General features: G+C 41.4%; 1 protein-coding gene across 1 annotated transcript in view; it reads left to right on the top strand.

The window, feature by feature from the left end:
- The window catches only part of LOC139606133 (protocadherin-9-like), a 112,628-nt gene extending 98,829 nt beyond the window's left edge, over positions 1-13,799 (top strand). Inside the window, exon 3 of the mRNA XM_071458155.1 lies at positions 7,023-13,799. Coding sequence (XP_071314256.1) covers positions 7,023-7,453 — 431 coding nt within the window. The 3' untranslated portion in view covers positions 7,454-13,799. The remainder of the gene's footprint in view (positions 1-7,022) is intronic.
- The last annotated feature ends 538 nt before the right edge of the window (positions 13,800-14,337 follow it).

Genomic DNA, 14,337 nt, shown 5'->3' with positions numbered 1-14,337 from the left:
TCCACGGCTTTTGCTACATTCTCCTTTGTGATCTGTGAGCGCCATCAGAAACTTGGTTGTTGTAAATTAAAAAAGATGCAGAGTTAGTGATGTGAAGAACATGAAAATGTGAAAAACGAGAATTGGGGAAAGACATCGATACGAGGCAACTGGGACGTTTCTTAAAGTAAGGTATCCATGTGTGTGCGTGTATATGTGTGTGTGTGTGTGTGTGTGTGTGGGCCGCGGGCGTCACCGCTGATTGCAGCGGGGGAAGCAGCAGCACGTCGTCGGCTTTCTCCTGGACGTCTTTGAGCGTTTCCAGCAGATGAACCTCCTCTCACTCCTCTATTGTTCCCATAAGATAAATTGGAGCCATTGTCATCGACAGAGAAAAGGCATTAATTTAAGGTTTTCCTGCTGCAGCTTTAACTGCAACACGAAGACACACACACACTCACACACACACAGACACACACACACGCACAAGCTTCAAAGTAATTAAACACATTAACACTTCAAGCAGAAGCAGAAAAAAGAGAAGCTCTCTTTTGTGTACATTTGCTTCCATTTATCACCCAGGACTGAACAGAGAGTAGGGGAAGCACGAGGATTTAGCATATCTCTGCGACTAAAGTGATGGAGCGGAAAAGAAGAAGAAGTGGAGGAGGAGGGAAAGAAAGGAGGAAAGCGAGAGCCAATCCACCTGGGCTCTTTACTCTAGTCAACAGCGTAAAATGTCAGATAGTCACCTGGAAATTATTTCCATTTCATACCACTGACATCTTCCCAAGTGGGGACTCTGAAATCTAATTAGTTTGACCGGAAAATGGTGACCAAGGTAGCGGAGTGTATTATGCAAAGAGAGAGGCCATCAGGGCGTGCGATGGTCCCCAGGGTTAACTGGAACTCAGGAGTGCAGATAAGGGCTACAGGGGAAAAAAAAAAAAAAAAACTCAGGAGGGCTACTCCATTTTAAATAGCCTTGGCTAATAGAGGCAACCTTGAATTCGGCGTTACGGCCCTCTGACAGCGCCACTGTCAAGCCTCGTCGAGGGGACAGGGGAGAGAGGGGGACAGATAGCATTTCCTCCTCCAGGGGTTAGCCCAGAACTTTTCAAACTTCCCTTAAATACTGATGAGAAATCTGAAGTCACAATGCTGCGCCGCTTCTGCCATGTGTAGCTCTTTGTGCTTTATGGAACAACAACAGTTTAGAGCCCAGCATTCCTGTGAGGCAGCAAGGGTTCATTACACCACCCAATATGGTGTGAGAATTCTCGACTAAAGAGAGGTGTTCAGGGAATAGTGGGAAATGCATGGGCTTCTTCATCTGGGGACCCCCAGAGTCTATGATCGCCTCTGACTAAATTGTGATGGAATTTCCAGATTTAGATGTAGTTCCAGTGGATACTGGGCTACACTCATCTTGCTTTTGTTTCTGCTGCGCTCGATCTGATTTGGAGACGATTTGTTGGAACTAAATTTTGACAGTGCTCAGGAGGCGATACTAAAATCAACAATTCCAGATACTTTCAGCGGTTGGCGGCAGTGCTGTCGATCGTGATAAGTGAAGTGGAAATGGAGATATAACCTACAGCCAAACAGAGCAAAGAAAACATTTTGTGATGAAAGATTTTGGGCCATCAGCCATCAGTAATACCAGAGTTACTTCTTCCCCTGAAGACGTACCAAACAGTCTGTCACGGTCACCAGCTTGAGGTCACCAAAAATCATTAGCATCATCCTCATTGTCTGACAAACATGAATATTTGCAACAGATTCCTCGGCCACCTGGTCAGACGTTGTTGAGGATCTCCCTCTGGAACAAACTGTTGATGTGCAGACAAACATTGTCATCTCAGGGCTTTAAAAACTACACAATTGATTCCAAAAAGAGATCACTGTCTGATGGCAAATGTGGTTTTTGTGCTTTGGTCACTAATGATAATCAGGGGCAGGGAGAACAGCTGAGTCAGCAGAATTCACCAGCATCTGATCAGCCTTCATAACAGCTTTGATGATGATGATCTGGGCTGGAGGTGAGTAGCAGCAGTGGCATTAGCATCAATCCTCTCATGTTCAACACAAGAGTGAGGCCTTATTAGCAGAAACTGTTACTGATCTCACATCTTGGCCCCCCTAAAACTCATCCTCCCATCGCGCTCACCAATTAGTTCCATCTTGAATCAGAGCCAATTAGTTATTGTGTTTAATAAGGACGGACATGACCCCCATCACCCCGCCGGTAAATTCTGTGATTAGAGCTACAGATCGTTGTGCCAAAGGCCTGAACACGGGGTCTCGCTCCAACTGCCCCCCCCCCCGCCCGCTGTTTTTTTAATTTTTTTTTATCAGTTATTGTTATATATTGACTCATCGTGTCAAGTGCATATGGAGGAGTTTTTACAGTGGTAGGAGTTCAGTAGTACAGACAGTTTGTGCTCATACAGGTACGCAAATACAAAAAAAAACACAACAGCTTTGTTTATCAAGCCTTAACCAGATACTGGAAACATGTTCCTGATTTTCTAACTTCCTCTGATTTTTCCTCCGACAAACTCAACACTTCCTCCATGTTCATCTGTTTTCTCAATGAATTCAGCATCATGTAGAGCTACACAGCAGTAATTCACTACTACAAAGGGATGATGCTTTTCCTGCTGTGGTGCAGACACACTGTCACCAGTCTCAGATTTTATGCCTGTCACTTCTAGTTTGCAATGTTTTAAAGTGCTGTGAAGTTAATGTCAGTGAGACCACACTTCCTGCTGTAGTAGTGTGCACGGATGTTTCACAGTAAAACCCCTGTGATGGGTTCAATTTTTTATTAACACAAATACTGTTTTCATTTACTAATAAATCCCAATTGCTTCTGTTTTCCCATTTTGAAATCAGTGTTATGTTGCTGTTGAGGAAGCTTTCCATGACCTGCAGATGTTCCAAAATAAAAACATGCCAGGAAAGGGAGGGATCGAAGGCTTTAAATGTGAAACATCTGCAGTAAAGTGGAAAGTGTGTTGGCAGAGACTTTGCACCAATTGAAAAATAAAAAAAATCCCTCACAATAGAAACAATAAACAATAGAGAAAACACTAGACAAGACATACATTAATCTTATTATATTATCTCTTTGTTTATTTCCTATTTTTTGTGTATGACTGGTACAGTCTTAGAATGAGTATGTGACATATGTATGACATGACTTGCAGGCTTTGGTTTGAGATGAGACATGAATCAGACAGGTTGTGCAGAAGCAACAATTACACTACAACTGGTGTGATTGAACAGACGGTGCAGCTTCCTGTTTATCTCCTCTTATACTCATAAACATCACCTGTTCAAAGATGGCCCCCTTGAGAAAGCTGCGCCACTCTGACAAGCGTCAGAGAGCTCGTAAGTGACAAACAGTTACAGGCAAAGTGGTAAATCTTCCACGAGGAACATCTGTAGTTGAGCTTAGGAAAAAAAGAACAGTGTTGACATGACACTGTTTTAATGCATGCTCTGGATGAATTTTTAAATTCCCTTCAGAATAAATGTCTTTCAGTCTGTTCTGATTGTTATGCCTACTCAATTTTACAAAAACCCGATAGTGGCACACGAGGAAAAGGACCTGTTCAGTGGTCATTTTATGCAACACAAATGAACTTATGAATTTGTGAGATATATAAGCATGCACGTCAAGGCGTCAAGATCAGCATGCAAAGCAGGTCTTCACTGTCCGTGTTATGCTTTAATGCTCCATATGTTTTGATTGGGCCCCAGGAGTTCCAGGGCTTTGGGGTAGTGTGGGGCCCACTGCGTCAGCTGCTTTATCTTTTATAAATATCAACTGCGGATTTCATGGAAATCCAACTAGTGCTAATCAAGATTCCTTACTCTGGACAGACAGACATAAAGAGAATTTGTATATATTCAGGCAGTTAGTTTTTTCATCTGAAACCAAAAAATGGAAAAATGGACTAGTTTATGTTTTTTGTCAGAACTAAAAATGAAAAATGAGAACATCACATTAGAAAAAATGGTCCAATTGTGGTGTTTGCAAATTCTTTTTTCATTTTTCCTTGTTGAATCGATAAATGAAGAAAGGATGACAGGTGACATGGAAGTTTAGGTAAATATTTCAAAATAAAAGTCAAAAGTGCAAAATTATGCAAGCACAGATAAATATGTCAGACAAGATCTCTTTCAAAATGGAAAAACAAAGAATTTTTTTGGTTTTTGCTTTCAAAAGAGCAAACTGCCTCAAAACACATGGGCCACAGGCAGACAGACAGCTGAAACAAAAGACTTTCAGAAAGGAAAGATGCATCTTGTAGAAATGTAGATACTCTGTCCTGACCATTGTACATGTTGGTGCACAGCTGTGCAGCTGGTTCAACATACCTCCATTCAGGAGGAGGAGCCTGGTAGGTGAATGGTTAAGGTGTGGCATGTCATACTCCTCTCTCTCCCCTTGTACCCTGTTTGCCTCTATACTGCTATAATAATGACAATAATGTTAATGAGAGTCTTTAAAATTAAAAAGTTCTTGGCCTTTCACACTTTTATTGGAAGCAAATGGGAAACAGCGCTGCAACACCGCAACACTGTGAATTCAATTATAGGGATTATAAATCAGTAAACAATTAGATACCATAAACAAGAATGAAAACCAAATATGACAGGATTGTGAAAACAATAAGAAAATTGGATAAACAAAAATAAAGACTTGCTATCTCATTAAAAGGTCAACATTAAATCCCCATGGGAGGTACAACACAGTAATTAATCCTGTAAACATCCACAAGAGTAAAAGTAGATAGAGTAAAATACACAACAGTTAGCCCGACAGTAAATTAACAACTACACAGAATAATGTATTAGCAGCCAGAAGTGGTTTCCATAGTAACAGAGGGTTCAACTGAAACCAACTGCTGGTGGCCAGTTTGTAGAAATCAGATGAAGAAATGGTCCAGCAGTATTTATAGACACAAAGTCAGGGGTCAAAGGTGTTGGTTGTCATCCAACAAAGTTCCCCCACAGGCTGCGGTCCAGCTAAACTGCGCTGCTGAGTCCCTTTTTCTCTTGTTGTTGTTGAAGAGAGTCAAGTTCAGAGTCTGTTCAGCCATGCAGCTCTGGGGCGTCCGTGCTCTGTAAGCCTCCTGCTGACACAACGTTCAGAGGCAAAGCGCTTATTAAACAGTCGCTCTGAACTCAGCAGCCACTCTCACATGACTTAACATTTTTGCAAGCACCTTGCTTTTGCATGGGAAGCATTTACAAACTAAAATCCATGGCAAAGGCAGTTGTGAGAATGTGTGGAGAAAAAAAAAAAAAAAGACGGAGCACGGTCGCTACTCAGCACTCCCCGGGATTATAACGTACACATCAACCCACAAACAGACAGAAAAGCCGACCGTAGCTCCTTCTGCAAAAAAGGAGCCAATGAATTTAAATTATGCATGAAGCAGAGGGCATTTTGGGAAATAAGCGCCATTTCCCGTGAGGACCGGGACCCCCTCCGCCCCCTCCCTCCAGTATCAAAGAATGATCTAATGTCACGCACAGAAGAAAGGTTACTTTCTGCATACGCATTGATATTTCAGCTTCCATCTCTGACCTTTTTCCATTCAAAGCTGTGATTTTTTTTTTTTTTTTAATGCAAACTCAGCCCTGTGTCCGTCTGTCTGTCAGTTTCTGTCTGTCCGCCCACCCGCCTGTCTCAGAGGCTCAGGATTAAACTTCCAATCACACAAAGCCAACATGAGAAAAGGAAAAAGGCAATATCGAGGAAGGAACATATTCCGTATCTGTAATCTTTCATTAAGTCATGTTAAAGGTAAAGAAAAAAGCAGTTGCTGTGTTGTTGTGTTTGCCTTAATTGGCTGATTGTGCAACATAATTAAGGTTTTAACGAACCTGAACGTTTTTCTTTCCTCCTTTAAATCAGCTGATCCTGTTTCATGCTCAGCACCCAACATTTCATACATGGTCTTGCTCTTTCAGCGACAAATTAAGCAACGTTCCTGGCAGTTTGTGAACTATTAGTGACTTTAAAAATACACAGAGCTTAAATTAATTTCCTTCAAATGGAGCGGGCCTTGTGTGTGGATAAATGGATAATAACAGTTTTAATCAGCATCTCCCGCAATTGCCAGCCTGCGCGTAGCTGAACTGTGACATGGAACTCGCAGGTTTTTTTGATTTTAAGGGAAGATTTACACAGAGATCTTTACATACAGAAACACCAATGTTTGGGACCGAAAAACCTTTATCTGTCTTCTGTCAAATACAGTTATATATACAGACAAGTTTAACTCTTAACTTGAGCATCTCAAAGGAAACTGTTCTGCAGATCACAAAGCAAAAATATCCATATGTAAGGAAGCACATAATGATGAACATGATATATACCAATAAAATAGAGACCCTTGGGGCAAAAAGTAGATCAAATTAAAGACAGGAACACTTAGACTAGAAAAAAATACAAACTAACAAGCAACTAAGATTCATCATAATAAAGTAAAATGAAGAAAAAAAGCAATGCAAAGCAACCTTTCCCGTATAACAGATGTGGTTTTCTATCAAGGCAACTCGTGCTTTCTCTGCTCATGTGATGCAACAAATTGCCTCTAGATCACCAAATTATCCTAAAACATTGGGCAGCACTAGTTCCTCCTATAAAAAGTCCAGTCTTGTCCGACTTCAGTATTAGAGCCATATTTCTTCTCCTTCCAAATACCAGCGTAATGAGGATGACAGGTTTTTTAAACCTCTTTTATCCTCTTGTTTTGGTTTTGTTGCTCATTTAGACCAAAAGCAGAGCTAAAAGACAGGGAATAGTGGACTTAGATAGTTGCTGCTGATGTGTCCAATGGATGTGGCGTTAGGCAGCCAAAACCATTTACCAGTACAACCGTAGAGGGTGACAGAATACCAGGGAGAGCTCTGTAGTCGGGCTTCATCACCATTTCAACCCTTACCTTCCTTACCATCCTCTGCTGCTGTTTCCAGGTTATTTATCCTTTCTCTCTCTGTTTCTGTCTCTCTCTATGCAGACCTCAGGCCCCTTCCCGACGTGGCGATGACCGGTAACTGCACCCGTGAGTGCACTGAATTTGGCCACTCTGACTCCTGCTGGATGCCTGGCCAGCCTTCCCCAAACCGCAAGGTGTCCAAGAATGCTCCGAAGCTCTCCACCTTTGTGCCTTACCAGGAGATGGACGGGCAGGAGCAGCTGATGGCCAATGGCAGCCCCAAGCCCATGATGATGGAGGAGCGTGGGATGGGTGGTGGTGGCAGTGGTGGAAGCGGCTCCAAAGTGTCCAACATGCGATTCATGACACCCTACAGCAGTGCCTACCCTGGAGGCGGAGACTCGTCTGGGAAAGACTGTGGGCTGGAGGAGATCCCGCTGAGCCAGGCGGTGGAGTACCACTCGGCCACCACCCCAACCGGCCAGACCTCCAAGAGGGAGATCTACCTGTGAGAGCATGGCTCTCCACCTTAAATCCCCCCCGCCCCCAACAACTTCCCTACACTCCCATTCATTTCCCGTTGCTGCTCACCACCACCTGTCCCACCTCCTCACTACCGCCCCCTGTGCCTATTACTCGCTGTGCCGCAGCACCAACTCCCCTTCTTCCTTTTTATAACTGCATCCACTGTACAAGGCTTTAGACCCCCTGCCCACCTTGCCCACTGCCACCACCGCCACCCACCTCTAGAAACCAATCAAATGTAAAATAGAATTAATTAAAATCGTTTGAAGAAAACATGCGGCTCCTGCAGCTGCGGAAGGAATGTAAACTACACCACATTGTTGTGATAATTTAATGGAAAACTATTTAGCTACTCACGTATTTGAGTTGGATTTTTGTGTGTTGCTTTAGGCTATGTTGCTGTGTTGGACCAGAAAAAGAAAAAACACCTTTGGGGGGAGGAGGGAAGAACTACTTGTAAATCCTACTTAAGTATACTGTGTTATGCTATCTATCCTGAGGTTTGTTTTTGGATTTGGATTTATTTGATTTTCTTTTTCATTTAAATTTTTCCCTGTCGACTCCACAGCCTCCGGGAAATACATTTTTGGGCCAAGTTGCATCAAATCAGCTGGGCTCATTTTTATCAGGAACAGTTCATCGTCAACGTTAAGACGTTTGCAGAAACACAGCAGTTTTCCAGTCATCGGATTCGCTGTTGAGAACTTCTTAAGTCCTGTTCTTTATTTAATTTAATTAAAATTTTTTTTTTTTTTTTGCTGTGAAGTCTTTCAGTGTACAGAGCTGTAAATACTACAAACAGTGACAGAGGAAGCTGCTGTGGCTGTAAGGTGTAGATCCGTGGCTGTCGTGCTGTCTGCAGAGCTTCACGTAACGTCGGGTCAATGGACTGAAAATCTTCGCTTGTATAGAGAAACGACGCCACGGCATTTGCCGTCACACTGCAGGAACCTGGACTCTTGAGCATCACCGACGGTGCCGAGTTATAAACACAAGACTTTTTTTTTTTTCTCTCCTCTACAACTTTACAACACGGTTGAATTTCGGTTCATGAGGGGGGCAAACTCGTCAGCGGGACACCAACACCAATTTATTCAGAAGCAGACAGAAATCTGAGCTCTAGGTGTTTCAGTAAGTTTTGGTAAGTTGGCCAAAGCTGAGTCACCAACAACCGATTGTATTATTCATGCTGTTGTCAGTAGTATACCATAAAATGAAAACTCAACATGCATTTATTCTCACAGAAGTCTATCTGAAAAAAGTCACATCAAAACAAGCATTATAATCTTCAAAATGAAAATTCATTCCCCTTTCCCATTTTAAAATAACTTTTCCACATGTGAATTACCTTGTTACATGTGATGTATTTACATTTCAAGCAAATGTTCACATTTAAAGTCCTGCTATTGACCCTCTAGTGCCGTATTGTTCATTATAGAACTAAAACTACTAGTCTATCAACAAAGAAATACATAAGCAATGGGCAGTTCTGAGTTACTAAATCAAGTTACATCTTTTCCAATCCTAGGATTAACTGCTTTCCTCTGTTTTTTTAACATTCAAAACTGAAAATCTGTGAGTTTGGTACTTATGGTCTAAAAATAGGACATCTTAAGGTGTGAGCTTGGGCGGGAAATCATGCTTCACTTGTAGCTCATTACATCCCGCCAAAGTTTTCTTTGAGCCTTACAGGTTGTTCAAGATAAAAATCGTTGTCCTTAATATGCCATTATGAGACAGATTTAGGGTTCATCCTCTGGGGAGCAGAAGTCTAATGAGTAAATGTCATGGCAGTCCTGTGCTTGGATGTTGATATTTAAAAAAAAACTAAATTAATTAAAGTAGAAGGAATATCATTCATGTGGTGTTGGAACGAGAGGAAACATCAGGGATTTTTGTTTTTTTCTTCATCCTTTGGGGGACATGGATATTCATGGTTAACTAAATTAAAATCCACCCATTAGTTTTGGAGATGCTATACCTTGTTGAGGATCAAATCAGAAGCTAGGTTTGGAAGATTTGTCCTCATGGTGGCACTAGAAGAAAGTTAAGGGAGGTAATCACAGTTCATCCTCTGAAACTGTCCACAGCCAGTTTGATGTCAATCTGGCTGGTAGTTGTTAAAATATCTTGTTAAAGAGTCCGACAGATGGGCCAACATCACAGTTCTCATTGGTGCTACAGCATGTAAGGGTTATAGAGCAGCTAGTATATTACACCAATTGACACAATAGCCGTTGGGATAAATGATCACCAATGTCTGTACACAACAAAAAGATTTAAACACAAAAGAAAAGTTGTTTTAAATGTTTCTGAAACAATCCCATGTACCCAGAGGAGCTGTATCCCTGCCAGTACTGACAGCTCAGTGAGTGTCAGAGCAGCTCTGCACGATGGTTTGAGTGTGTTGTTTGTGATAACTGACGAATGTTTCCCTGCTGTGTTCTTGAGCTTGAAGGAAGAGGTCTCTCGTCAGTGTTGCCTCTTGTTAGTTCCCACCTCTTTACCTCCACAGTGTGAGGCCGAGCCGTTTGGCGTTAAAAAGGAGTATTTATTAAACCCGTTAGCTGTGTTCAGCAGGGGAGGTGGGCACCGCTTCCTATGGCGGTGCAGTCACACAGGAATGCAGGATTAATGACACCTGTGCAGGCTTTCAGTCCACTAACACCTCCTCCGCTCGGTGCAGCGGAGAAACTCTAATTACAACCCGAGGCTCTGCACATTATTGGCGATAATTTGCACCAGTTAAAGCGAGCTGGTTTGTAGGTTCATTCATTCTGAGCCTCACATAAATGGCTGCTGAGGGTAATGTGAGATTTCACCTGTAGTGATGCACACCAGCTGAGACTGGATGGATAAAAGGAAAAGACAGCGTGAGAGAGTGCACTGCAAAAAAATCTAAATCTCCCTAACAAGTCATTTAGTCTCTCACTGAGCCCCAAAGTCTCAAAACAAAGCAAGAAACCAGCCAGAGTGGTGAGAGAGTTCCACCAGCTCCTACTGCAGCCCAAGGTTTTTCATTCCTGAGAGTCTGCAGCCCATTTTGAAACAAACCTTAGTAGAGAGCCTATCCTGAAGTTGACTCACATCCACCTGCAAAATGGGGATTACTAAACCATTGCACAGCTGGCAGGCAGTGCAACATCTTAACAACATCACAGCACTACTTCATGTTGTAACTCTCTGGTTTTAAAAGGTGCCATATTTTTACACTTTTCCTGTATTTTTATGTGTTGATATCCATTAGAAGATAGATTTGTGGTTTTAAGGACCAAAAACCGTTTCAATGTAGTTTTACATCTCCTCTCTCTGGCGCTCTAATAACCAATCAGAAGAGAGGTTCTCTTCGAATTGACTGACCGTTTTCTGAGTGATTGAAGACAAATATAGTAGATTTCAGGTAAACACTCAGAGAAATCAAATCCTGCAAGATTGGATATTAAGTCCTGGTGGGCTAGGCTGAGGGAAGTGACTGCTTAGTTATGACATCACAAAGTTACAGAAGTCCCAATGGCTAATTTTAAGGCTCAGTTTCTGAATTCAGGCGGTGTGCATTTCTCTGTGGACTGAGCGCTTTGACACTTTCACTTTTATACAGAACCTAGACCTGCTTTATAATAATAAAAAATAAAAATAAAAAAAAACACACAATATGGGACCTTTAAGGAGATACAAAATACTTACAAAATACTAGTGTATTACTAGTGGCAAATAGCCAAAAATTAGAATATAATCACTCAGCAGATATATGAATTCAGTGGTTTTGCTCCTGTAAATAGGAACAGTGATACATTAAAATTAATTTCATGAATTTTTAATAAATGAATGTACACATTTTTGATCGATCTGTATTATATTGGAGTCTGTGGCTGTGGCCAAATGAGCATTTTCCTCATAGACTGCCCTTATATAAGAGATGTGTCTAACACTTTTGACAAACTGCAGACAAGGTAAATTATGACTCTTTGGAGAATTCATTTTTAATCCATTAATATGTAATCTTTTGGCACAAGGGAGAGTTAAACATCATGTCCTGTAAGTCAAACCCTGGGAATAGAGATCCTGTGATTTCTCAGGAATTCTCAACAAAATCTTCTCCTACATCCCAAGAAAAACACAATCATGTCAGTCAGTGCTTGTAAATAAAAGTCAGAAAACTTAAAGACATGTAATTACTTCTTTTGCTATATATATATTCTTCTAAATGAGTTTGCAGGAAAACAAACATCCCTGTGAAAGATCATTGTGTGCTCTCTCTCTCTCTCTCTCTCCATCGTGTGCCTGTCTCCCATGGTAAAGGCGGGAACAAGTGGGATTATCTCACCAATGTTGGCAGAAAAGTCTTGATGCCTGAATGTGAGACTAAATGACTTGTCATTTGTTCAGTTGCAGTGTGTGTGTTTGATGTGAACATCCACCCTCCAGAATCGTAGCGGGAACATCAAAGTCCTGCTGCTGGGCTGCGGCGCCTTCGAAGTCTAAATAGGCAGCAAAACAGGGCCATCCACAGGTCAGGGAGGGGTCGCACTATCTGGTTTTATTAGGCAAACAATGGAGTGCATCAGAACGCTTCACTCCCCTGCTTTGTGTTGCTTTTTTTTTTTAAATTGTTTTTTGATGTCTTGCTCACCTGTCCACCTCCGACTCTTTACTGGTTCTTATTGTGCATACATTTACATTACATTTTTGATGTGTGGAATCTCGATGTGTGCAGCTGTTAATATGATTCAAAACACAATGTCTCTGCTCTCTTAATGTGAGCCGATTTATCTCGGGCATATCTGCCTGTTTAAAAACCAAACACACACACACACACACACATACACAGCGTCACAGTATTCCCCTGCATGTAAATCAATCATCATTCAACCAACGTTCAACCCTCCCAGTGACAAAGATTTAGAGTTCATGGGTGCCGCCGCAGTCTCTCATGCTCCCCGTCTTCCTCTGGTGATTTAATGCCAGCGCTCAGAGCTCTGATTGATTATTTACAGGCCCAACATGGACGTCCACATCGACTCTCCTCCTTCCTTTTCCCTTAGCCACGCTTCACTGTTTCACAGTAAACAAGTCTTTTTTTTTTCTACTCTATGATACCTGCCCACCGCCAGGCCAGCCGGTGGACTCCCAGGTGACCGGCATGTTTTGCTGTGTAAGGTAAAGATGGAGGAGAGAGGCAAGAGCTAATGTAGCGTCAGTTTAACCTCAACTCTTTGACACCAATTAACCCCAGAAGAAGAGAGGCAACCTCCAGTGACCCCTAGTGACCTTTCGTGATCTCTGGCGTTGCTGCTGGCTTTACCTTGCAATAAAACCTGAGACCAGGAGAGCAAACACAGTTGTTTGGCTCATTAGGTTTTAGTGTCTCTCATTTTAAGATTTATGAGCAGTCAATAATAAACAAAATAGTATCAATGAACTGCACTAAATGTCCAAAAGTATTTGGACAAATGAACATTCCCACCATATGTTACCCCTCTGGTAAATCCAGAGAAAAGACCTCCCAACCAAAAGTACATTAAGGTATGTGGCGAGGGCATCCACATATGTTTTGGAATTTACTGGCCTCTACATTTGTTTTTTTTTTTTTTTAAAGGTGTAATTAAGAATACAACTGATAACATCTGACAGCCTCACAGCAGCATTTGAATGTGTTTCAAGAGGAATTTACTTCCTCCAAGTAATCAGATCTTTTTTTTTTCAAACAAACAGGGTTCTTTTGTGACTTAGATTAAAAATGTTAAGTTACATTTGCTGATCTTTTGAAATAATTTGTGTATTTTATTTTGAAAATTGTTTAAAAAAGATTTTGTTTTGTTTTTTTTACAGATACAACAGAGCATTTCCAACTGAGTCTGTGCATGAGTTTGAGTCTATAAAGTATATTGGCTACATAATATATACACTACACCTTATATATGAGTCTGTACACATAGGGATGGGCCTGAATTTTCAGTCTCCTGTCAGACTCCCAACACTTCTGCTCCCTGGAGGAACACCTGAACCCCCAATATACCCCTCACCACCACCTACCAATCAACCCCCAGGAGAGCTGCTGTCATACACACTGACAGCCTGTGTGTGTGTCTGTGTGTGATCAGCAGGTGTCTTTGCATGCAGAGTGTCCACCTCCGATCCTGCTGCCTTTTCATTACCTTTCAAAAACACTATAGTGACAGAGAAAAAAAACAAAAAAAAAAAAACAAAACATAAATAAACATAAATTGGTTGAAATATTCAGCTGAACCTGAAGGATACACGAAATATAATGACTCCTCTTTTTTTATGGAGCTTCAGTCAGCTGCTGTGCTTCCTCTCAAGTAGTCATCTTTTGCCAAATAGATTTCTAAAGTTGCATAAAATGCGTCTTGTTTCTGGTTTATTATCAAATATTTAAATATCTGAAGGGAAAAGACGTTGACCATAAATAACAGTATTTTTCAGGATTCGGGTGAGAGTGTAGCACACAAGTCCACAGTCTTTGCTAAAACCGCAGTGCTGACGTGCATCGCTCACTAATAAAATGCAGTTAGTTTACCTCAAAACAAATCATTTTGTATTTCTCAAAAAGTGTACAATTAAAATGCAGTCCTTCATTTAAAATGCTTTTTTCCAGTTGAAATTTTAGTGTTTTGGCACTAAAACACAAGACTTCTGAATAACATAAAGTGCACTTGTCTGCTTTAAAACAACTTTATGCACCTGATCAAATGCTTTGTTTAGTTTTTTAATTATATTTTCTGAAATCCACTGCTGTATCTACAGAAAACACACAGACTGCGTCTTAAATTGTTCCTTTTTTGCGCTCATGGATCATGTGGCATGGTTTGAAAAGGTGTCTCTCGTCCTGAACCCACTGAGATCTGTCACT

Source organism: Trachinotus anak, unplaced genomic scaffold (assembly GCF_046630095.1).
Source record: "Trachinotus anak isolate AG129_WGS33_773 ecotype Australia unplaced genomic scaffold, CSIRO_AGI_Tana_v1 ptg000021l, whole genome shotgun sequence".
Lineage (NCBI taxonomy): Eukaryota > Metazoa > Chordata > Actinopteri > Carangiformes > Carangidae > Trachinotus > Trachinotus anak.
This window is presented reverse-complemented; position numbering and strand designations above follow the sequence as displayed.